A 24,332-nucleotide genomic window follows, 5' to 3' on the forward strand; every position below is an offset into this window, starting at 1 on the left:
TGCTTTTTAAAGTGGAGCTCCATTCCTTCTATCGCTCTCTTTTCTCCACATGGCTATGACTGTAGTCTGCTTAGTGCTTACATCCACACATAGCAAAATCCTTTATTAACTTTAGCTTTGGTTATTCGGGGACCTTTGAGACTAGCTTGCACAAAATTGTGCGAATGAGTAAATCTAATTTTCTGGCTTCATTTCTAAAGAAATACAACTTTCACTTTCCACGTGCCGTGCAAGTTATTACTTTACTCAAGAAATCGGTGATTGCACTAGACAGTGATGCTGTGGGGTACAAGAATCATCATTTTATACTCTGATAGCTTCATCTCTGCAGTGACTTTCCAATTTGTTGCATGTGGTCTTTAAGCTGGAAAAACACAAACGAGAGCTAACAAACAAGTGGCTAATTTGTCAGACGCCTTCTTGTATTTCCAAAATCTATTTCTTGTCATTGCATTTCTTTTTAATCTGTTATTTTTTAATCCTTTAACATAGGCAGAGCTTTAAATTCTTGCCGGGGGTTAAACGAAAAAATACAATCATAGACCGTCCCGAGATTTGCGCCAACCCCAATGTGTGTAACATATACAATAATGCAAAAATGATTGATTAGTAACACAATTGATTTTCACCATTTACAAAAGAAGAATTGCACAATAGAAGAAGAACCAACCTAAAGTCTCAGAAATTTGAGACCATTTTACTAAAAAACAAATGCTACACACCTAAGGTAGAGCATCTGTGACATGAAACTAACAGTAATAAATACTGTTTTATGGCACTTAAAATATTTGTATATTATGTACATTATATTAAGAATTGTCCTTTTTCTAATGAATTTGGGAAAACTAATGAAAACTTTTGTCCCTTAACTTCATCCACTGTATTCCTTGTATTGTTCTTTCCTGGTTATGGTGGTCACTTCACGTCTGTTCATCATTAAATAAATAAAAAACTACCAAAAAAAAAGGACAAAGGCCTTTTTTAAGTTAATCACACGACTAAAATCTTTGGACACTCTCCAACTGCCATTTCACTATAAGAGCTATTACACTTGTTATCAATAAATTACTTTGATTACACCTTCTTCTTTCTAAATAGTATCAAATGGAAAACTACTCACAAGATTACTGATATTATGCTGCGTTCACACCGAATGTGTCTTCTGTGACACCGGACGCATGTGCCGCACGAAACGTACCGCAGGGTGTGCAGGATCAAAACATGTCCCCAATTCGTTTCATACGCACATCTGAAGCGAAGCCCCGCCCACCAGCGACACATCCGACTTGGTGAGTTTCACTGCCTGCTGAAGCGAGGAGCTGTGCTCCTTTTTCTCCTCTCATAAACATAAACCACCAGTGAAAAAAGCCGGTGTGATTGACGGCTAATGCTATCTTAGCTCAGTGCTCCAGAGAGGACTTTTACCTGCTACTACCACCTCCTCGCTGATTCACCTCCACGCCAAATTCTTCCTAGTCCGGTCCCCGTGCCATACAGCTCCAGGTGGTCACACACAGCTTCTCCTCCATGGTTGAATGGGTGAACAGACTGGTGTTTGTGTTGACAGCCTGACGTCATCGTCAACAAAGACTCTGATTGGCTTTCGTCATGCGAAACAGTCACAGGAGTTCAATATTTTCAACGTTTGCGAATGTGCGGATATGCGTAAAATTGGGAGCGCGGTCGCACGACCAAGACACTTGACGTGCAGATCGCACTGCCGCATAGGAAATATTTTGCATCTGGGATGCATCTATCTATTGACTTTGTATATAATCTGGACGTACGGACATTTCGTGACACATTCGGTGTGAACGCAGCATTGGGATTATTGATTTAAACCTCTTGCTAATTGTTAGTTCTGCTACCCTATGGGAAGCAGGTATGGAATGAGCTCAGCAATGACTTTCAAAGCGTTAGTGCATGGTGAAAATTGCTGCATTCATGAGTTCAAGTGCAACAGAAATGTGTCCGTCATCTTATTCTGTACCCGTGTGTCTTCTTGTTTCCTGCACAGCCTCTTTGTACAGAATCTGCTATAGCATGTCTCTTGGCTTGGACAAACTCCTGCCTTACTCCTCTGTATTTGAAAAGAAGGTACCCCCTCACACACACAGACGCACTCACGCACACACAGAAAAGTTAACGAACCTTTCCTGAAGTCTTACATGGCAGAACGTCTTTGATCCATTCTTGTGTTCCAGGACGTTCCACCGAGCTTGTTGGAGATTCCCGGAGTGTCATGTACCACTGAGCTGAATGTTGGACCTGTGTTTATGGGAAAGGTAATGGTCCAGAGGGACAGATAGAAATGTTGCCATCAAGCTAGGAAACACATTTATTGCCAGTCACTGATGGACCTAAAAATGAGGTGTAGTGCTTCTAAGATGTAGACTATGGCACACTAACATACTATGCACTACAATATATACTGTCTACTATATATTATATGTATGATTAGGATGATGACCGTTCCCACTGAAGTATACCTTCAAGATGTATTTGGAACCTACATCAAAAACCTGATGCACACTGTGGCTAAATATCTCCGTTGATTCGCCACCTTTGAAAGTTCTTTTAAGTGAGAAAGTGACCAAGTACATTACCAACATGTGCTCATTTGATGCATAAAACTGGCGGAAACACATTTCATTCCGACATTTCAGATATTCCATATCGTCCGCCATTGTGCTACTGACTAAACTTCCAGTTAACTTCAAAACATGAGTCCTATTTACAAAAGCATTTAAAAAACTAATAGAAGACAAGAAGAGATGCTTTTGTTTTGAAAACGGGAGGTTTGATTTTTAGCTTGAAGCCGCTCCCAAGACTTTTTTACATTCCGCTCGCAATGCACCATGGGGCAGTTGAGTATGATTAGCGCGCCCACCGTGCGTACTTCAAAAATGTTGCAATATAGTATACATCCGGGTATTTCTTGCGTACTCAATTTTTTCACACTATCTAATATGAACACACTACACTAATACTATATTTGACGTCAGACTTAGTATGAGTAGTACGTTAGTATGCCATTTTGAACTCGGCCTATAAGAAATGGTTTTCCAAATTCTGTTTTTTTCCTGTTATAATTATCTTCCAATGTTAGAATCTTTTTCTCTTGGTTTTCTACGTCTGTATAAAGGCTCGGCTGCTCCAAGGCTTTTGGTCTGAGCTGCAATGGAACACAGAACAGACAAAATATCTGGATTCTCTCCCCAAACCCAGATACATAACCTCTCACATAAAGGCCGACTGGGATAAATACGTGAGTGTGTGCCAGAAAAAAAATTACTTTGATGTGAAAACGTAAAAAAAAGCATCTGATTTAGTTGTTTGTGTGCAATATAATGATCACGGTTTTGTGAAGAAATGCACGTGTGATTTGTGATTACCTGTTTCAGAGGTCTGAAACGAGGCCCTGCAGCAACATGAAACACGTAGAGGAGAACACTAAAAAGTAGGTCTGTCTCCCAGTGGGAGCTTGTTAGGAAGCATGTCACATGCTCAGGACGTAGGAAAACATATCTGCACCAAACTCATACTATTTCATCTCGTTCAGCTGCTGGTTACGGCGACAGCTGATTAAAGAAGGGTTTTATCTTTAGTTTAGGATTCAAATGTGAAAAAAAATCTCTTACATTTGCTGGTTTTTCACAACACGTTCCTTCTTCAAGCTTAGAGGCACTTATAAACACTTTCCACATCAGATCTGCTATAATGTGCAAAATATAGATCAATTTAGCTCAAGCAATGTGATTACGACAAAATGCAACTGAATTAGATACTGCTTTCCCTGCTCTTGTTTCTGCACATAGCTTGAAGCTGTTTTTTTTAATCAGTGTAGGCCTCATAGATCAGAGGTGGGCAACTTCTATCACAGCGGGGGCCAAAAAAATGTGTTTGTTTAATTTAACAGCCACACTATCAACATTCATGTCAGCATTTAGAATAATGACCAATCTGAGCGTCAACACAGGAAAGAACAAAGAGTTTTTACAGTAATTGTATGTGTTTTTTGTAATTCTGTGTATGTTTGTTGTCTTGCTTGTTATGATTGCATTTTTGTGTGTTTCTGTTGTTCTTGTGTGTACTTTTTCTGTAAAATGTATGTATTTTATATTTATGTTGTCATTTTTTTTTCTTCTTTTGAGTAATTTTTGCGTATTTCTGTTGTTGTTTTGCTTAGTTCTTAGTGCTGTGGGTTTGCAGAGTCATTTTTTGTGTTTGTCTTGTCTTTTTGTGTACTTTTATTGTCATTTTCTGTATTTTTGTATATTTTTTTGAGTAATATTGTGTATTTTTGTTGTCGTTTTTTGTTATTTAGAGTAATTTTGTGTATTACTTTTTGTGGTTGTTTTGTGTGTTTTTGGAATATGTTCTGTGTTTTTCATGTCTTTTATGTATTTTCCTGCAATGTTGTAATTCATTTTGTACATTTACAATAATCACACATATTACTGCTTACGCATACTATTTGCGTTTGAAAAGGAGTGGGTGGAAGTATAAATATATTTTCAATATATATTCTTTTAAATTGCTTGATATTTCTACCCTCTTTAATTTCCATTGGCAGTCTTACATAAAGCCCCTTTCATTTCAGTAAAGAGTTTTTGAATGTTTTCTGGCAATAATTTATTCTTGGCCTTAAATACAACTTGAACAGTTTGAAAAATGACTAAATCTGCAAATTTGAGTAACTTCAATTTGAGGAACAATAGGTTGGTATGATCCAAATATCTGGCATTATTTATATAGCGTGTTTCTCTCTTTTGTAGTTTAACTATTGATTGTAAATTTGTTTTGTAATTATTTCCCCAAACTCCTGCACAGTATGTGAGATATGGCAATACCAGTGAACAGTAAAGAATATTAAGTTTAAGTGCAGTTCAATTCCTAACCTGAGGGGCAGTAATAAGTCAGAATAGTATATAATATGAAAACTACTGTAACTGTCTTCCCCTTATGACTCAGTTCGTAACTAGGCCTCCTTAGTTTCACAAAATATGTACACGTCACAGCGTTACCACACGAAACATGATTCATGGTCTAGTAGAGAGCTTGATGCTGAAATGGATGTTCTTAGCAGTTAAATTAGGAACTGAAAGGCCTTTATTTTCCTTTCATTTCCTTTAAATAGTTCCCATTTCCTAGAATATACGCAAGATTTTTCACAAAATTTGAGTCACTGATGAAAAAAAAATGTTTTTTTTCCTATTGTTTCACTTTTCATGTATTCCAGCAGATAGTGAAGAGGTCAGGATTGAGAAACAAATTAAATCGTCATTAGAATGTTGATTGGATTAACTTTACATCGTGGCTTAAGGCCAAATGATTTATTAAAATTAACAGTTGTTACAATCACTAATCTAAGAGTTTACATTTAATATTGTCTAACCTTTATTACATTTTTTTCTAACCTTTGGAGAACCGGTGTATCTTAAATATACATGTGCATATTAAACAGCACTGTAGATGCAATAAATTAAGTTTCCCTAACATGAAACTTTGTATACCTCCAAAGGCTGATAGAAATAAACATAAATGATCTCCATCTGATGACTGTGACATGGTCATAGCTTTTCTTGTATTGAATATTTTTGATATCCAGCAAATATACCCATGGCCTAACCTGTATACGCAATGAAATCACTTAAAAAGCTCACTCAGGGCAGTTGTCCTCATTGTACCACAGTTTGAACCAACAAGCCTTTTCCTCCATAATGAGCTTTTCTGAAGATCCAAATATCCTCCGTAGCACCGTTTGCTTTTTGACATTTCTTTATTTTTCCTGCTGACTTTAGCAGCAGAGCTTTAAAGAGGATCGGCTTAGCAAACACAAAGTAAGACTCTTATGATCCTGTCTGGAGGGATTGTTCTCACACCAAGCTTTTCTTCCTATTTTCCAGAGTTTTTTTGGTGGTGGACACCTGGTGTAGCGGTAAATACACACACACACACACACACACACACACTCACTCACTCACTCACACAGGTTTACATCCCATGTAATGATGAATGATAAAACCTTGAGGCACAATGTAACAAAAAACAAAAATGTTATGTCGTAGAGTTCTTGGGTTTGAGTATTCTGCCCTCTAGAGAATTAACCCTCCACGCTGAGGATAATTTCTGTCGCAAAAACGAAGACAATGTGTTTCAATGTTGCACAAGAGGAAAAAGATCTGAGGTCTATTGTTACGATAAAGGAGACACATGTTGAGAATGTTACCAGCTTCACGTACCTTGGCCATGTCATAACAAATGTGGAAGTTTGTGCTGCATTTACTGTCCAGCGTATTGCTTCAGCTCATAAGAAATGGAATGAGATAAAAACCGTGCTCACGGATCGTCGGATAAAGCTGTCCATCCGGGTAAAGTTTCTAACGGCGTCTGTGCGTACCGTACCCAAGCCTGTCATCCTAACGCCTCACAGCTGGCGAAATTGGACTCCACATGGATTCCTTTTCTTAGAAAACTTGTCCGCAATGGGTTTGAACGTGTCAATTGACCACAAGGACAACGTAGACTGGCGCTTCAAATATACCAATCTCGACATACTCCGCCTCACCCACTCTACACTGATCCGTAACTTCTGTCTTGTCCAACACCTTAAGTACATTGCTCATATAACTAGACCCCCTAACTCAGCCCTGCAAAAACAATTTCTGTTTTGCTCTAATAATAAACTGTGTACCTGTGACATATGGAAAAACTTCTATTCAACTCCAACGGGAAATGCAAGATAAGTCAAGGCTCCTGCCTCTGGTGGAGCGAATCCTTGGCACCCAACCCGCTGAAGCAGTGGAAGGGGAAAATTAATCATAATGATTATCCTTGGGGTCAATTTTACCCCCATTCAATTTTTATCATTCAAAAAATAATAGTTGACTTTTTCTTTTTGTTGCTATTCCTAATGTGAAGGATTCCAATTGATTAAGCATAAAATTATCATATTATTTTTTCAATGTGCTGAACACATACTGTCTGTGTTCCTCTGGGGTCAATTTGACCTGTGGTCATTAATGTTGTCCGTAAATTTGAGAAGATTTGGATTAAAACTATTCAAAATGAATTAATTCTAATTTAAAAGTTTGGCTTGACGGTGGCGCTAGAGAACAGGTCAATGTTTCATTATCAAGGGGTTATTTATGTATTCAATAAATAAACAAAAAAAACTCGATATTCACCCCAAGGGTAAAATGTGTTAGTAATATTTGAGGATAATAGAGGGTTAAACTGAACAAATTAACTAAGCTAATTTATCTCAAAAAGGGAGGACGGATAAGAGGAAGGGTGAGAAAAATAAAAGAGTAGAGGTAAAGAATGCTATAGTTATGTAACAGTAGGGAGATGATCACATGTGTAATTTGGTACCCTTCTCCGACTTTGCTTTTCTGCGTCTATCGTAAATCCGAAGCAGCTGTTTTGCATTCACATGACTCGGGACTTTCCTTTAGCTCAATCTCTCATCATGCATGACCTCACACATTCCCAAACTCCCTTTAGATTCACTCGCTACGTCTCCCTCCCAAATGTATGTATCGTATTTCCTCACTTACCTGATTAATGATTAAGGTTTACAGGGTTCTACATGCCTTACGTGATCAATCCTAGGAGTGTGGTCATAATAGGAGGACATGTTACACAATCAATGGGTTGCCAACTTGTTCAGATCAACAGACAAGATCAATGGATCAACAATAAACATCCAACTTTGGATGCAAATGTATATGATGAACTTAAAACTTTGTGTCTCATTCTATTTTAAAGCTGACTGACCAAATATGACAGCTGTCTGGCTCATAAACATTTTTGTGTAAATATTATTTAGATTATCAAGTGTATTTTTCCTTGACTTCGGCATAATAATTCCAGCAAGAGTCCTTTTGTCTTCTTTTTGAAAAGAAGACAAAACTTCAAAAGAAACATTAAAGCGATCAGCAGACGCCTCTGACTAACACTGGCAGTTGTAATTCGAAACATGTCAAGAGATCAAGGTGGATTTCCTGAGAAACAGTTGTCTGAATAAATGAAACTTTAACAGATTATTCAAAAAGAAGACAAAAACAATCATGATGGAATTGATATGCGGAAGTTAAAGAAACTTCAAAGGAAACATCAAAGCAATCAACAGATGACTCTGATGAAGACTGGCAGTTGACAGTTGAAACATGTCAAGGGATCAAGGTGGACTTCCTGAGTAACTGTTGTCTGAATAAATGAAACCATAATGTATTATTCAAAAATAATGTTGCTGGAATTAATACACAGAAGTCAAGGAAACTTCAAAGCAAACATCAAAGCGCTCAGCAGACACCTCTGATAAAGACTTGCATTTGGTATTCGAAACATGTCAGGAGATCAAGGTGGATTTTCTGAGAAACAGTTGTCTGAATAAATGAAACCTTAACCTATTATTCAAAAAGAATCTAGCTGGAATTATTACACTGAAGTCAAGGAAACTTCAATGAAAACATCAAAGCAATCAGCAGACGCCTCTGATGAAGACTAGCAGTTGTCAGTCGAAACATGTCAGGAGATCAAGGTGGATTCCTTGAGAAACAGTTGTCTGAATAAATGAAACCTTAACCTATTATTCAAAAAGAATCTTTCTGGAATTATTACACGGAACTCAAGGAAACTTCAATGGAAACATCAAAGCAATCAGCAGAAGCCTCTGGCAAAGACGCAGACAAAATAATCTTGCTGGAAGAATTTTAAATAAATCGAGAGCCACAAAAAATTGGCGTATTGTAGCATGTTTGTAGCTAGATTTTTTTTGCATTGTGCTCAAATTACCTCATACTTTGTTTGAATTTCAATCTTTGAAAGAAACCCTCCTGATCCCACCTTTTATTTGTATTTTTTTAAGTTTCTTCTTTTTCTTGGTCCTGGAACGTGCCTGAGTTGGTTAAAAGCAGCAGATGAATATTCATAGTTTTTACACATTTTAAAGAGTTAATTAGCCTGTTGCACCTTGAAAAGCTTCTTATTTTCTATGATGTTGTTTTGTCACACTAATAAAGAGCAGCTTCTCTCATGTGTGGGAGAGTGATCAAAACATGTTGTGTTAGTTTGTCTACGCAAGAGTGTAATAATTCATCTGAAGTATGGGCATAAAACAGCAACACACAAACACACACAGTATGACGGCAGCATCACAACCCCCTCAAGGTTTGGAATGCGTTTTCAAAGCAAAGAAACAAAACACATCATGGAAATCTATTGAAATCAGAGAGTCAGGCCTCTTTTTGTTTGTATATATGTATTCAAAGCAGAATCATTCTTTCCATTTTTCAACTGATAGCCATTTAAAATATGCAATGACACAGACACCTGGGGCTACCTGAAGTGTGCAATCTCACGTCGCTATCAGCTTCAAACGTGTTTTTCTTCTCCTTTGTGGACGACCTGATTTTCTATCTGCTCGTTTCTAGATAAGAAGCTGGTGCCTTTATTCCACGAGGACGATCATCAACAGCGGGCTCTCATTGGCTTGGTGAGATAAATAAATCTGCTCAAACAAATGCAAATATAGGAGAAGAGTTAAATGCATTGGCAGCTGGCCAATAGAGGGCGCTAGGGCACCGCCCCCGACTCACCACTCACAAAAATAATAAAAATGAATAATGAATTAAAAATACTACGTAACAAAGTTATATCTGTATTTAGATAATCAGAATAAATATTATATAGATAATGATGTGTAAAGTTCTTTCGTTCATCTGTGTTTCCTCCTTTGGAAAGTTAAAAGTTGTACATGCGCAGTAACTCCTCTTCAATTCAATTCAATTGAGTGTCACTGGGTGCAGCTTACATACATACAACTTGTTTGGGCGCGCGTCCAAAGAGTGGTGATAAGCGTACTGATTCAATGAGCACAAGGGTCCAACTACGGGCGTGAGGCACGATTTTGGCGGCTGAAGCGCGTTTGGTGTGAATGCAGCATAATGCGCTTTTTCATAGTATTTTGATCAAAATGTTGTTGTCCAACAATGGGGGTACTTGGATTCAGAAGTAAGAGAAAGATGCACTTGAGCCACAACTAGTGCTGTAGACGGATGCAAAATAAGTGTTTTTCCTGCATTCTTTCCATTATTTCTTGTGTTTCTTTGCCAGACAAGGAGGACAGTGATTTGCTTGACACCATTTTTGTTCTAGTTTGTTAGTGTTGCAACATTTAATTTAGGCCTGATTCGGGTCTTTCCGTGTCCCAAAATAAAAAATCCTCTGTCTATGAGTGTTGATAGAGAAGATCAAAACAGACTTTCAAGCTGCACCTTCTACATTTGTTTGTGAGTAAATAATATTCAAATTATTGATCTAATAGATCTACAAGGCCTACACTATGCCTGTGTTTGTTAAAAAAAACATTGTTTCAGGGCCGAAGAACAAATAGCTAAAAATGCTACACCACGATCCCTTCATTAAGCACAATGAGGTCAGACTAGTGCTGTTTTCCTCACTCCTTTGCTGGATTTCAGATAGGCGAGATTCATCATTGTAAAGCACATGTTTGCACTGCTCAAGGGTCCGATTGTGGTTTATTTGACAAACTGCTTCACACAGGGTAATGTTAGGCTTGGGTGCAGTTGCACGGCTATGAAATCACTGAAAATGTGTTTGGTGCTCGTCTGAAGGCCACACAAGCTCTGTTAATGTAAAAAATGAGACATAAATATTGGGGATGTTTGTTATTTGCCAACATCCAATATGTTGATATTTTCCAAGACAGCATTTCTGATATTAACCGATACCGATATCTACATAGACCACTCCCCCTCCCTCCTTACCTAATTTTAGGTTCCATTATATTTACAGTAACTTAATGGACAGGTTAAGCACACTTTTGATGTGATACACCACTGCACATATTTCACAAATAAATGGTGAAATGGTAAACGCTTCCCAGTATCAGCTTATTCACACTCACATTCACAGGTGCCATGCAAGGCGCTAATCAACCATTGGGAAACAGTGACTTGCTAGACAATTTGCTCCATTGTCTTCCCCAAGGACACTTCGACACATAGACAGGTATAGAATGGATTAGAACCCCCAACCTGTGGATCACAAGGTGACTTCTCTACCACCTGAGCCATTGTTGCCCCAAAAAACCATCAGCTGTGCAAAAAAAGAATACTTATTCAACTTTAATGATGGAAAAAGTGCTATATTTGCTTTGTGTCATGTTTTCTCACAAAACAACACGATAGGTTTTCAATATCGGTGGAAAAAACAAAACTGATGTCAACTAATATCACATTTTATGGCAAATATTGGCCGATAACATCGGTGGGCCGATAATATCGCCCATCTATGACATATATATATTTATTAGAAACAGATTTTCTCATAGGTTTTGTAGAGGAGCGTAATAGGAATTTCTGCTGTTGACTTTCATTACGATTCAATGTCAGTGCGTTATTGTGTTAAACTTAGTTTTCGTCATCCCTAATTAAGTGTTTTCATAATACCAAGACATCAGCCTTTATAGGAACAAAAGGATGAAGACAGGGAAAAGAGAACACAGTGGCACGGTTGAATAATCATCAGCTTCCTCTTCTCTCTAATAGTCCACTTACAACATTAAAGAGTGTACATAATGAGACTATGATCCCTACCAACACAGCATCTCACAAAAATCCCGCAAAACTTTCATTGAAAGCCCATGCACGCGTTTGAACCAACATCCTTACGCTTATATATCCTCTCTGACCTTGATATTCATCACTATGAAATACTGACATCCAGACTAATTGCTCAGTCAATGGATCGGTCGCCCTGATGGTTATGGAAAAAAAAAAAAAAGTAGGCAGGCCTTTGAAAAGCAGAAATTCCTTCAGCTTTCTAGCAAAAAAACAAGGTAGCACTTAAAAACCTGCCACTCAAAGTAAAACAAAGCAAGAGCAGATAATAAAGTGAAGAAATGGGTTTGTGTTTACTGCAACAGTGCACCGTGTGTGTGTTCCAATCAATGTCACCAACCATGGGAGCAGAAGGCACAAGAAAGAGTAAATAATAATAAGTCCTTTCAAACTGTGATTGTGCACCACACATTTTTTACAACATTTTTACAACTGCTACTGGGGGTGGATGTTTGCTCCTACACAAGCTGTATATATTGATCAGTGAAATGCTGACCTGGATTATTTCACCTCTGAGTCGACACTTTATAAAAGGGCCGTCTTTCAGTCCAAGTCCTGTGTCCTTTTACTGCTCGCTGCTTGATGGACTATTTCATATCTTCCTGTTTTCTCTGTACTCAGCATAGTTTTATTTAAAAGAGCAGATTAGCTTCGTTTTAAATGGAGTTCAGTCTTGGTGTCATTCCTAAAATACCTCTGTCTTCTGGCCTTTGTCTCTTCACTACATCTCTTCCCTTAATTGCTCTTTCTTCCTGTCTCTCTTACCTACTCTTTCTTTGTTCCCGTCTTTCTGTCCTCCATCACTTATTTTACCATTTCTACTGCTGTTGTCATCATCTGCTAATACTCTACACACTGTCATATCCACAGGTTCTCCTCCTCTCCTATCTCGCCTTCTCCTCTGCTTGCCTAAATCAAGTTTGGGATTTTGTGGCCGAGGGAAAATTCAAGGTGAACTCAATTTGACCCCGCTGACTGCACTAGAAATTGTGATTGAAACACACAGGCCCAAACTTTTACTCTAAGCCTCCAACCCTGGCACACACACCTCCCTAAGTAAGTATATTTATAGGAAATGATGATGTGTGTCTGTGTGTGTGTGTTTGCCGTTGCAGACTGTGGACAAGCTGAGAGAGCATCTCATCAGACACCTGCCTCGACTTGGAAAGAAGAAGATTGACTCGCTTGTCGTCAACTACGTAGCTAAACTGGTTGGTAGTCTCTGTGTGGGAATCAGTGCATTAGATAGGGTGACCATATTTTTATTTCCAAAAAAGAGGACACTTAGGCTGACCTCCTCATACTCAAAATACTCAATGTTTTCTTGGCTCTACCTTGTAATGGCAAAATAAAATATAGTAGTTTGAAAAGCATACAAATTAATGTACACACATTAAGAGTAACTACAGAAAAGCTGAACAACATTTATTCATCCAGAAATTGAACTTATTTCACCTTTAACTTCCTATATTTTTAGTTTCTTCCAGTGGCTCCTTCGTTTTCAAATCCCTCTCTGAACCTTCATGGAGGTTTTCTTTTATCCAGGAGGGGGTTCCTGCTTAACTTTTTTCATTAAATCCACCAGGATTTGGTCTCTTTCAATCAATCTTAGACTTTAGTCTCCCTTCTTTTTGCTGCGTCTTGTCAAAACAAAGCGGCATCTTTAATGATTTCGTCACGTGTGGGTAAAATTACGATAATGGCATGATACTAACCGTAAAGTGCAACTCTTTAGCTTTCAGAAACCAGTAGAATTTCTCTGATAGAGCAAATATTAGCAGAGTTAAGGTCTTTTAAATTAATGTGTTCCTGAGATGCATTCAGGGTCCCTGGGAAACCTGGAAATTTTTACGAGTTTTTAAAATCCGGCTGGACGGTCTGGACGAGACATGAAAAGAGGGTAAATCCGCACATATGGTCACCCTACATTAGAACCTCAAGTTTTCTTTTAATGTGTTTGATTATCTTTAATAAACCTACAGGCGTGCAGTGATCACTGTGGAAACGTGTAGCTGTAATGTATTCCTAACCTTGCCTGCAAGGATTCTCTTGGTGTTCACAAACATTATTTATTCAGTTCATTTCCGACATGGTTACAATCACATAAATTCATTTTGACATTCAGAGCAAAATCACATCATTGTTTTTTTTTTTTTGTTTTTTGTCCTTTTGCATGCCGGAAAGGGCGACGGAAAAAAGCATTATGCTTATCCAGATCCGTCCCCTGATTTGAACACAGATAATTTTACATCAAACCTCGTTTCTTCCCTTGTCAAACATTCTCATCTTCTTCATAATTTCATCATTAACGTTTTTTTTTTTGTCCTTTTTGATGTGATGCGTTCTCGTCTGCAGTCATTGTTCCTGTTGTTACTCCTCCTCACTGGCCTTTTTTTCCGTATCTCCTCGAGCTTTCTTTTCCAGTCGTTGTTTACGTTCCTCCAACTCTCCAAACGAAAAGTTCTTCTTCTTTCGGAGTACCTTCATATCCTCTGAAAGTCGCCTCATGCTTACGATCCATCAGAAAGGCACATGCACATACACATACCCACATCATTAGCAGGCCAAAGATCATGACCCCTAGCAGATAGATGTCCTCCACATCTTCCACTGTCAACAGGGAGAGACAGAGCATCTGGCTTCTCCCTCGTGCATCCATGACATATCCACTTGGGTATGTGTCCTTTGGACACGCTGGTTCGTGCTGTAGCAATTGCCTCGTCGTGAAGATTTTGTCAATGGCGCTCAATGACCAGTTGATGAGTTCCATGTCGTCGCTGTAGAGTTCGATGAAGAGTTGACTTGGGACCTGTAAGCGTATAGAAATATCATCCGTGTCTTCTCCTTAAATCATGTAATGTATTCCTAACCTTGCCTGCAAGGATTCTCTTGGTGTTCACAAACATCAGAATCCATCTTGTGCTGATATTGCCTTTGCTTTTTGAAACCAAACCAAACCGGTTAGAACCAATCATGAGGCGGTGTTGTGGTTTAGGGCGGGATATCTGGGCGTGACAAGGGCAGAAGCGCCGAAGCAGTTGCGGGGAGAGGAACTAGCTGGGCTACCGTTATTAGCATAGCTCCGAATCAAAATAGAAAGATCGATGTGGATAACTCGAGTTAGAGGGAGGGCTACACATCATTCTGACTCTTGCCAGGTTAATGTATTCCTCCCATAGTTTTATTCAGAAAGTCCAGAATCAGGGGGAGCATGTGGGCTTGCTAGCTAACAAAGCTATAGTTGCAGGTGTTGTAGCTGACCACTATCTTTTGGTTTATGGTTTACTTTTGATACAGCCTTAACATAGTGGGCCTAATAGTTTTATCGACCCATTTGTTCATGGTTTAGGTTTGTTTACCTGCTACGGAACAGAGTCCTGGAGAATAGTTAGCTTAACGAATGTGCAAACCTCCATCTACAGCAAACAAAACTAAAACAGCAGCAATAGAAACTTATTGTATTTTACTGAATCTGTGAGTTACTGAGTGAGTGTTTTTATTTTATCATTATTAGAGGTGAGTAGGGATACAGTCATTTTCAGACAGGCTACTTTTTAGCCTAATGCAGTTTTGCTAACTTAGACGTTTACCTCGCTGTCTTTTGAGAAGTTTTGAACTTTCTTTGGCGGTTGCAGAAGTCGTTAAGCTTGGTAAACTGCTGTTAGCGGAATATTGTGATAAAAGGGGCTTTTCTCGCCGGAATATTTTTATACATTTTTAACAGTTTCTGGGCAACAACCATAGGTGGAGTTTGAGATTCTTGCCGATGGGGCGAAAGAAAAAAAAAATTATTAAATTTACCGAGATTCGTGCAAACCACAATGCGTGTAACATATGCAATAAGGCAAAAATTATTAGTAACACAATTTATATTGTTGACTACAAAAATTTGCACCAACGGTAATTTAATGTTGCAAATTCATGATTCAAGTCAGCTCTTTCTGCTTCCTTTTTGCTGCAGTACCATACATGAACTACTGGGCACAGTGTCGCTCCACCATTTATCCTGTGAAGAAGAATTGCGTAACAGAAGAAAAACCAACCTAGAGTCTCAAAACTTTTGGACCATTTCGCTGAAAACTTATACTACACACTTGAGGTGGAACTAACATCTGTGACATGAAACTAACAGTATTATATTACAATCTAAGCAGCAGAGAAATATTTTATTTAAAATTAAAAAATCTCAAGATTTCAACATGGCTGAAAGGAAGACGATGATCACATGACTCAAGCTAAGAAGAATAACTTGTATTTTTAAAAGTTTTGTACAGTCACTGTGTTTTATGGCACTTAAAATATTTGTATATTGTGTACATTATATTAAGAATTTAATTTTTTCAAATGAATTTGGGCAAACTGTAAAGAAAACTTTTGACCACTATTGACTAGTTCACTATTCACTGTTTATTTATTTTTTTGGCTTATTGTCTTTTCTTACATGGTTTTATTTAGTGACATATAGAAGTGTCTGCTATGAGCTGTATATCAACTTGATTGTATTGAATTAGTCCTCAGGGAAGAGCTGGAAACCAGTGGAAACAGGAGACGCCTCATTTTAAACTTTGTTGAATTGTAAATAACATTGAAAGCAGGTGTGATAAACGCACCACTGTTGATGGCTCAGTTTGGCACTGCCAGAGCTCAACAGTTTCATCCTGCAGCTCCTCACTGAAAAATGAAAGTTTATTCAGCTGAATGGAAGTGAAAAAGTTTGTAATCCCAAGAGACTGGCTTCTTCTTTAAACACAACAAACGCCCTCTAGGGAGGTTTTACTTAAAGAGCAGTCGACTAGCGCGCTGGCTATGAGCTGTGCTTTTCAAAACGACTCAGGGTGCTACTTCTTCAACCGAGGCTGACTTCCTCCATACAAATAAAGAATATCCTCCCGTCTTACTGGTGCTTATTGAGACTAATGGTTTCGTTGACTCAGGGGAGATGTCGGGTTGAAATAGATTACAGCTTTTAAAAGCCAGCGAACAACTGTGATGATAGATTACAGCTCCGCTGCGCATTGTTGTTCGTGTTATGCACATCATGTCCCTGTTGGTATACAGACAACTAAAATACAACGCTTTGTATATCACAGCATGTAACTGGTAGAGTGGCTGCATAACACAAGGAGGAGTGCAACAGAATAAAATATTCTCATTTAACTAAGAGAAAGTTGGTTCTTATTAAAGCATTTGCTTGCAGGAGATGCAGACTAAGTAATGGGGCTGGCTCTATGCAGGGGCAAGAGGGGGCAGTGCCCCCTCAAATAAATGTCTTGCCCCCTCAAATCAAAGATTATGATTCCTCACTTCATGCTCAGATTTCACTAGATACGCATCTTTTACACTGTTTATACACATTTTTACACGTGTATTAGCAAGCAAGCAAGCCTGCCTGAAGAAGGTCTCTTTAAGGACCGAAACGTTGCGTTACCGGTTTTTGCTTTTTCTTCCTTTTGACTATTTTACTCCTGTTATGGATAGACGGGGATATGAGGGCGGGTGGATGGTGATCTCCTACCGTTGGGACCGTGACAAACACTGCCGCGCTCTTCAGACCGCTTCTATGACAGCCGCGTGCGATGCACATATGCGTCCTATCACACGGACCGGGGGCCACCGCGCTACACACGGCTACAGAGAGCCAGGCTTTCAGCCACTATTTTTTGTGGCTGAAAGCGTTGTGACTGCGTGACCTAAACAGTTTCACGAAAAATCCCAGAGGACACCACGGCCCCTCCCTCTGGGTGAACCCATGAACACAGAACCAAAATCATCCGGTTAAGATATATGTTATGTTGTTAGTTGATAAAATCTTAATGAAGGATGTTTTGTTCTATTTATTTTTTCAGTTTCTTCCCTTGAGAGATTGCTACCTTATTGTAGTCAGGGGGTTTGAGTGCCTCAGTGACCTTAAGAGGAGCTTAGTCTTCAGGTGGAACACCCAAGTTGGACAGATCTGAAGGTAGAGGCCTGACTAGGTGGAATCCACTAAGCTAACAACCCAATTCAATGAAGAAAACACTGTTACTATAAGCACAGGGGAAACAAAATGCTGGAGCATGATGTGTATATATGATGCCCCCTTAACATTTCTGACTGCCCCCTCATATATGCCTGCCTACAACTGACCCTGCTGAATAAATCTAGTCGTTCTTCAGACAGAGGCTCATTAACACAAATTTGCTGAATCTTGATTTTGCTTTAACAGAGAGCCACACAGGAATTACTGTTTGAATCCGTGCCTTAGAATCACTTGTTTGCATTTGTGCGACTGTTTTTTCAGGACTGAAACACTCCAGCTACACTTTTATGTAATTGATTGAGTCAGCAAAAAGATGTTACTGGAGAAAAAAATAAGAGGATAAAAGCTTATTTATCATCTGTGTTTGCATTATTCAAAATGGAGTTGGAATTAGACTAAAATTAGAACTGCAAAATTGTTTTGATATTTGGTAAAAGTATAGACTTACGTAGTTCTCAAACTTTTTGCCGCAAGTACCCCTTTCTCTTATTTCTGAATCCAAGTATCCCCTTTGTCCAACTACATCATTTTGCCTATAAAACTATTTAAAAACAACTATAGATCAGAATGATGGACTGAACGAGTGATTACACACATTTTAAAGAATCTAATTTTGTAAATAAGTGGAAAGAAACAGTAGTTAGTGCAGTGGTTCCCAACCTTTTTTGGATCGTGAGCCCATTTTGATATTAAGAATTTCTGGCGACCCCAAAGAATTAGTTTTTGATCACGTTTGAGCTCAGATATTTTTGTACTGCATTTTAGTACCTACATTTATATTTCACAAAGTGAAAGTAGAGAAATGCAGTGGTTTTAGAATTTGTGTTGTTTTAATTTAAAAAAAAAAAAAAAAAATTAAATTTAAAATCCATTTTAATTTTTCAGAAATTTCAGGCGATCCCACATGGGGTCTCGACCCAAGGTTGAAAAACTCTGATTTAGTGGCTCCTGAATAGATTTGTTTCTATAGTTTGTATCATTTCTGGTCATCTCATGCCTGGGGTGGGACCAAGACTGACACTTTACTTGTAAATTTCCACTCTTGCTCAAGTACCCCCTGTAGCGCCATCGCGTGTACCCCCATTTGAGAAACAATGTGTTACAGAATTAGTTTTTCTCGTAAAACAAAAAAGGCCGGGCCAAGTGAATTCCACCATCTGAGGTCAGTGGAGGACAAGGCTGCTGCTGGTAGAGGCGGATCCGCTTCCTGTTATTGTGCAGGGGATGACTGAATAATCATTCCTGGAAAATAAAAACAGCAGTCGACACGTTCCAGGCATAGGGTCAAGTGCATTCGTGCAATCCCCAAGTGCAGCAAACTGCAGTGGAAAACACTGTTTTCTAAATTCTACGTGCTTCAGTTTAGGTTTGTAGCTTTCTGCAAAGTGCTGACTTTGTTTGGTGGAAATGAAAAAGCGAAGTAGGAAAAGTGGGAAGTGGAGGTTGCTGATCAGTGAAAATATCATTTCAATGAGGAAAATTGTATTTTCAGGTTCGTTGGAGAGAAATGCTTTCACTGTAAAAATGTAAATGCTCAACGCTATGCATTACAGAGACCAAACTGACACAAACACTGTTATGTGTGCTTTGTGTGTTTAGCTGGAGCTGGTGAGACACATGTTGGAATCAGTGTGGCTCAAACACGAGCTGGGCCCTTGTGTTTTGTGCTTGTAAGTAACTCTTTTCAATATTTTAAAGCTTCTATATCAGGGGCGTTGAACTCATTTCAGTTCAGGGGCCAAATACAGAGCAGTTTGATCTCAAGTGGGCCACTTAATTTATGCAGGAAAGCAAATAATTTATTAGGCCCTAGTTTACACTTCTACGTATACTTAAAACACTAAATATGTAAGAAACCGACCATATCCAAACAATAACTGAAATATATCAGTCCCAACAGGATCTTCACTTTAAATTACCTAGATTTTTTGACCAATTCCTATTTAATTAAGGGAAATATTATGTGAAAATTTCAGGATTTTTTAAGAATTTTGAGGTTTTTCAACTGTTTACCATTAAAAATGACTGTGATATGAGCACTGGGTAAACTGTGAGCACATGCAAATATTGTCGAGTTTCATTTATGCAATGATTTTTAGTTTCTCCTGCAGGCCGAATTAGATGCTCCAAAGGGCCTCATTTGGCCCCCGGGCCATGAGTTTGACACACGTTCTATATATTTGTCCTTTCATTGTGTGTGTTTGTACCTGTGTGTGTGTGATTGTGTTTCTCTGTGTGCTTTAGAAAGCAGAAAGCTAGTCCGGCTGAATGGTCCATGTTTCACTTCATGTTTCGGATCCTTGAATCCACTCAGGGACTCTGTCTCCCCCTCCCACCAGGTAACACACATACACAGCCCTGACACAGTGTCAATAAATACAGTGAAATAAGTTGGAAAAAAATAAATTACAGTTAAATAAATAAGTAAAGTAAAACATGCCAAATAGGCACAGATTTTAAAAGTGACTTCATTGTATTTTAATCAAGTCATTTCTGAAATCAAATGGTTATTCAATTAGAATGTTACTTTCTGTGCCTAATGATAAAGGAATTAGATTTTAGGAAATTAAATAATGTACTTTTTCAGGTATCTGAATGTTGGGAACAGGGTTGCACTAAATACAACAAATAAAACAAATGATGCCTTTGATGCCTGAGCTGAGCCAATCAAGCTTTTCATAGTCTATTACTGAAAAAAGGGTTATTTTTTTTATTTGAAGCCCAAATATCCTTCAATTCTGGAATTACCATATTATGGTTTTAGTTGTTTACACTCCCTAGGGTGTCCATTTTTATTACACTGAAAAGGAATCAAATTAGGACTCAACAAAGTCAGGATAAATACTGAAAAATAATACTAAACTCATAATGTGAGCTTGAGAGTAAAGAACTGCCTCCTTGGTTATTTTAAACCAACCTGGCAACACAACTACTGCAGCGCTTCACTCTCCTGTCACTGCTGATCTGTTCAGATACAAAGTTATACGTTTTATTCCCTCTTAAAGGAAATGAAAACATGTTTCTTTTTTGTTCAATAATTCATCACGTTACATTTTCACTGGTGTTCATTTATTTGTTTGTTTACCTGTTAGGATTACATGAAAAGCACCAAAAGGATTTTTACAAAATTTTAACCAAGATAGACCTTACATCATGAAAGATTCCATTACATTTTGGAGGACAGAGATTCTCAATTATTCTATATATTTGGGCCTCAAACTGAATATTACAGAAAAGTGTCAGTCTCATCCTTTGTGTTGTATTCCCAGGCTATCACACCCTGTGTGCAGTGTTTGCTGTTCGCTGCCTTCCTCATCACACCTTTCTACAGTACATTGACCACCGGTTCCTGCAGCTCACAGAAACCTTTGTGTCCCGACTAATGACAGGTAGGTGTGCTCTATGGCAGCATAGATGTACTCTCACAGTCACAGAGGTTTGGAATCATTAGGCTTAAAATCAAAATTATTGTCACCTTAATGGTATGTTTTGTATGACGTTTCTTTATGTTTTGATTCAGTGTTTTTACAAAGTCCTTTCAAAATAAAAGCACACATTTTATAACTAACTTCCAGGTATGCAAATGAGCTGTGTATAGCCACGCCCACTCCGCGTCCCACTCTAGGAGAGGATGTGCTTTCGTTAGCGGTCCCAAGTCCGAGTTTATACAACTTATGGTGAATGTCTCCTGATAATATTTGCTCTTGTATGTTAATGGACACTATGCTAGTCGCAGTAACTGAGCAGTGTTAGCTACCGTGCTAACATTACCCTGACATTTTAAACACTTATATCAAGCTAGTTAGGCGTATGCAGTAAAAGAAACGCAAAATGATATGAACTTACATCTTCCAAGATTGTGCTTGAGTCATGACGTGTTGGTACCGTGTCATGCTTAATCTTGAGTCTTTGAGCTAAGCTAGCTCTGTACGGGCCCACGTTTTCAAAGCACTCTTCCGTGAAATGCTAAGCACACACATACAAACGTTTGAGAATGTCATTTAGGACAACCGGCAAAGACCAGTCAGAGGGTCCTGAGAGGCTCAGATGAGGCAAGTAAAAATAAACTTTAGCGTGACTTGATGTAGCCGACTCACCGCGATTTGCGTGCCGTTGTGCTGCTTTCACTATGTGTGTTTACCCACAAAGTAGTGAGAGTGGAGCTAACCTGCCTATAGCAAGGCAGAGGGAGGGTCAGTAGGAGGAGTCATTCCTCTTATGACATCACAAATGGAGCAAACTCAAACTCGCCTGTCCGAGCACACATTTCACAAAATGTGGAGCAAACAAGAGATGGGGGATACATTTACACTTTTGGAGCCTCATAATGAGGCTATGGAGATACATGTTACTGTTAAAAAAAACAACTTATAAGACGTACATATTAATGTACATAATTTTCCAATCTATTAATAACATTCAAAAATGTAGCTTGGCTTCAGCTAATTAGCTAAAAAGACAGGGTTGGCTACATTATGTAAGATGACAGATAAACTATATATGGCGCAAAAACTAATACTAGTTAAGATCAAACTATGTGATCACAAAGCTATAAAGTTTCTTGGGTCCTACTGTCATGAGTAAATATGCACATCGACTCATGCTAAACACTCAACATATGCTAATTACTTGGAAGTATTAAGTCTATACTTTTACCAAAGTACGACAAAAAGGGTCAACAAAGCTACATCTCATGTCCTCATTTCTGTTTGCTCGTACCAAGCTAGTTTGGTTTTTAAACATCAAAATAAGATCTGTTATTTTTTTTTTAAATTCAGCAAGAAAAGCTAACAAACAAGGTAAACAGAGGATGAAATTGTCCTCTTTGATCTCAATGCGTGCAGTACACCTTTGTACAGCATTAGGCTTTATTTGGAGTAATAAACTAATTGAACGCTTCAGTGTACATAATGCACATTATTATTTCTCTTTAGACAGCTACAGAACATAATGGGAATCACAATCAAAATGTCAATGAGAAGTTTGGTATTAAAGTTGAAATATTCAGTCCAACTTGCAGACTGATTAAACAAAGACCATGTTGTTCAATTAGTCTCAGTGTCTATCAAAGTTGTCAGTACAAAGAAGCTGAAAGTATGAAACTAATCAGAATGCAGAGGGTGTGCTCGGAGCGGTTATTAAAAGGCATGAGAGAGCTCTTTCTTAGATTTCCCTGTCAACTGTATGACTTTGAGAGGCTTGAATGAGAAAATAAAAACATCTCATAAATGCTGAGTCCACGAAATTATGTAAACTGGGATGGTTGTGCAATCTAGGCGACTATTTTACTGAAAATACAGTCAGTGGGAAGACTTGGTGTGGAAAATGTGAAAAGATTGTTTCATGAAAGAGAAATTATTGTAGCCTTACGTGGTACGGGCCAGTGGGCGGATCGTCAAACACCACCTGTCTGGTCTGGTCCTGGTAGTGCTGGGACTATGGGCTGGTCTTTGTGGTTTTGGTGGCGGGCGTGTGTTGTTGGGCTTTGGTCCCAGGGCTGGTTGGACCTGTTTAGCACCACTTGCCTGAAGTTTATGATTAGAGTTGCAATGGGGCAGGAGAATTTCCATGGGAACTTAAGCTCAGAAATATCCAAAAATATAAACTTTTCATGGAGAATTTTTGATTAATCATTTAGATGATGCTAAAATATATTTTCCTATTTAAAATCATAAAAAGGGCCAACCTTCAATTTTGTAAATTCTCTGTTTTTCCCCAGTAATTCCCATGGAAAGTTTCCTTTTTCTCCCCTTGTCTGCACATGCTGTCAAAGGTCAACACTACAAGAAGTGCAATCATTATGAGACAGCAATGCATGTTTTGTTATTGCAACGAAATACATTCATTTATTTTATTGCTTATTTGTATACATCACCAGCCCTCCCTAAGGAAGGGTAAGAAACATTGTATCACAAGAAGGATATAAAAGGGGAGAGCAGTGTTACGTCTAGGTGAGGGGGTGGTGGGGGAGGGGAAAGGGAGCAGGGAGGAGAGACTCAAGGCAGGAAATAGAAAGGGTGGGGAAGAATCGATTATTTTAAAGTGAGATGTGAAGTTGGAAAGTTTCCAACTTGGAAAATTCCTGTAATTTTTTCAAAGAAAATTGAAAAAGAGGAAAAAAATTCTATGCTAATATTTCTGTTTGGTTATTTAAAATTATTGCCAACATCATGTTAAATCCAATAAATTATTACCATGAAAATGTTTTATTTTTGAATATTTCCAAAGCCTCAGAAGTTTCAGAGGAAATTTCCTCCACTTTGCCTCCTTAGTTACAATACAGACGTATGTTCTATCAGACAAACCTACAGAGATCTGATGACCCTCAGGTCTCAAATCAGTCAACAAAATAAATTCATTATTCATAAGTTCCACCATCATAGATACACATCTATCTTATGCACTAATTTCAGCTTGTTATAATCATTCTAATCATTGGTTTATTGAACCCTTCTCTTTACCCTTATACCCTTCACAATAGTGCCACTCTGTTCTTTCTGGCTGATAAGTATTTTGATGAAATAAAGATTGATTTGTATTTGCTTATTTATGTTAACATGCAAGCATGAAGACAAACATCTTCTATATATCTTATGTTGTAAAAATGCATACAGTACATCCTCAAACATTTGACTCCTTTCATGGGCTCAAATATTACATGT

At 38.3% G+C, this 24,332-nt stretch overlaps 1 protein-coding gene across 3 annotated transcripts in view; it reads left to right on the forward strand.

Moving 5' to 3' along the window:
• Positions 1–24,332, forward strand: part of gsap (gamma-secretase activating protein) — a 62,399-nt gene that overhangs the window by 27,730 nt on the left and 10,337 nt on the right. For all 3 annotated transcript variants that reach the window (XM_028450889.1, XM_028450890.1, XM_028450891.1), the window contains 10 exons: positions 2,018–2,097; positions 2,205–2,285; positions 3,146–3,268; positions 3,405–3,460; positions 5,910–5,941; positions 9,441–9,502; positions 12,767–12,862; positions 19,270–19,340; positions 19,915–20,009; positions 20,940–21,059. In XM_028450889.1, the coding sequence (XP_028306690.1) occupies positions 2,018–2,097; positions 2,205–2,285; positions 3,146–3,268; positions 3,405–3,460; positions 5,910–5,941; positions 9,441–9,502; positions 12,767–12,862; positions 19,270–19,340; positions 19,915–20,009; positions 20,940–21,059 (816 nt within the window). The remainder of the gene's footprint in view (positions 1–2,017; positions 2,098–2,204; positions 2,286–3,145; positions 3,269–3,404; positions 3,461–5,909; positions 5,942–9,440; positions 9,503–12,766; positions 12,863–19,269; positions 19,341–19,914; positions 20,010–20,939; positions 21,060–24,332) is intronic.

Source organism: Gouania willdenowi, chromosome 6 (assembly GCF_900634775.1).
Source record: "Gouania willdenowi chromosome 6, fGouWil2.1, whole genome shotgun sequence".
In the NCBI taxonomy this organism is placed as follows: domain Eukaryota; kingdom Metazoa; phylum Chordata; class Actinopteri; order Blenniiformes; family Gobiesocidae; genus Gouania; species Gouania willdenowi.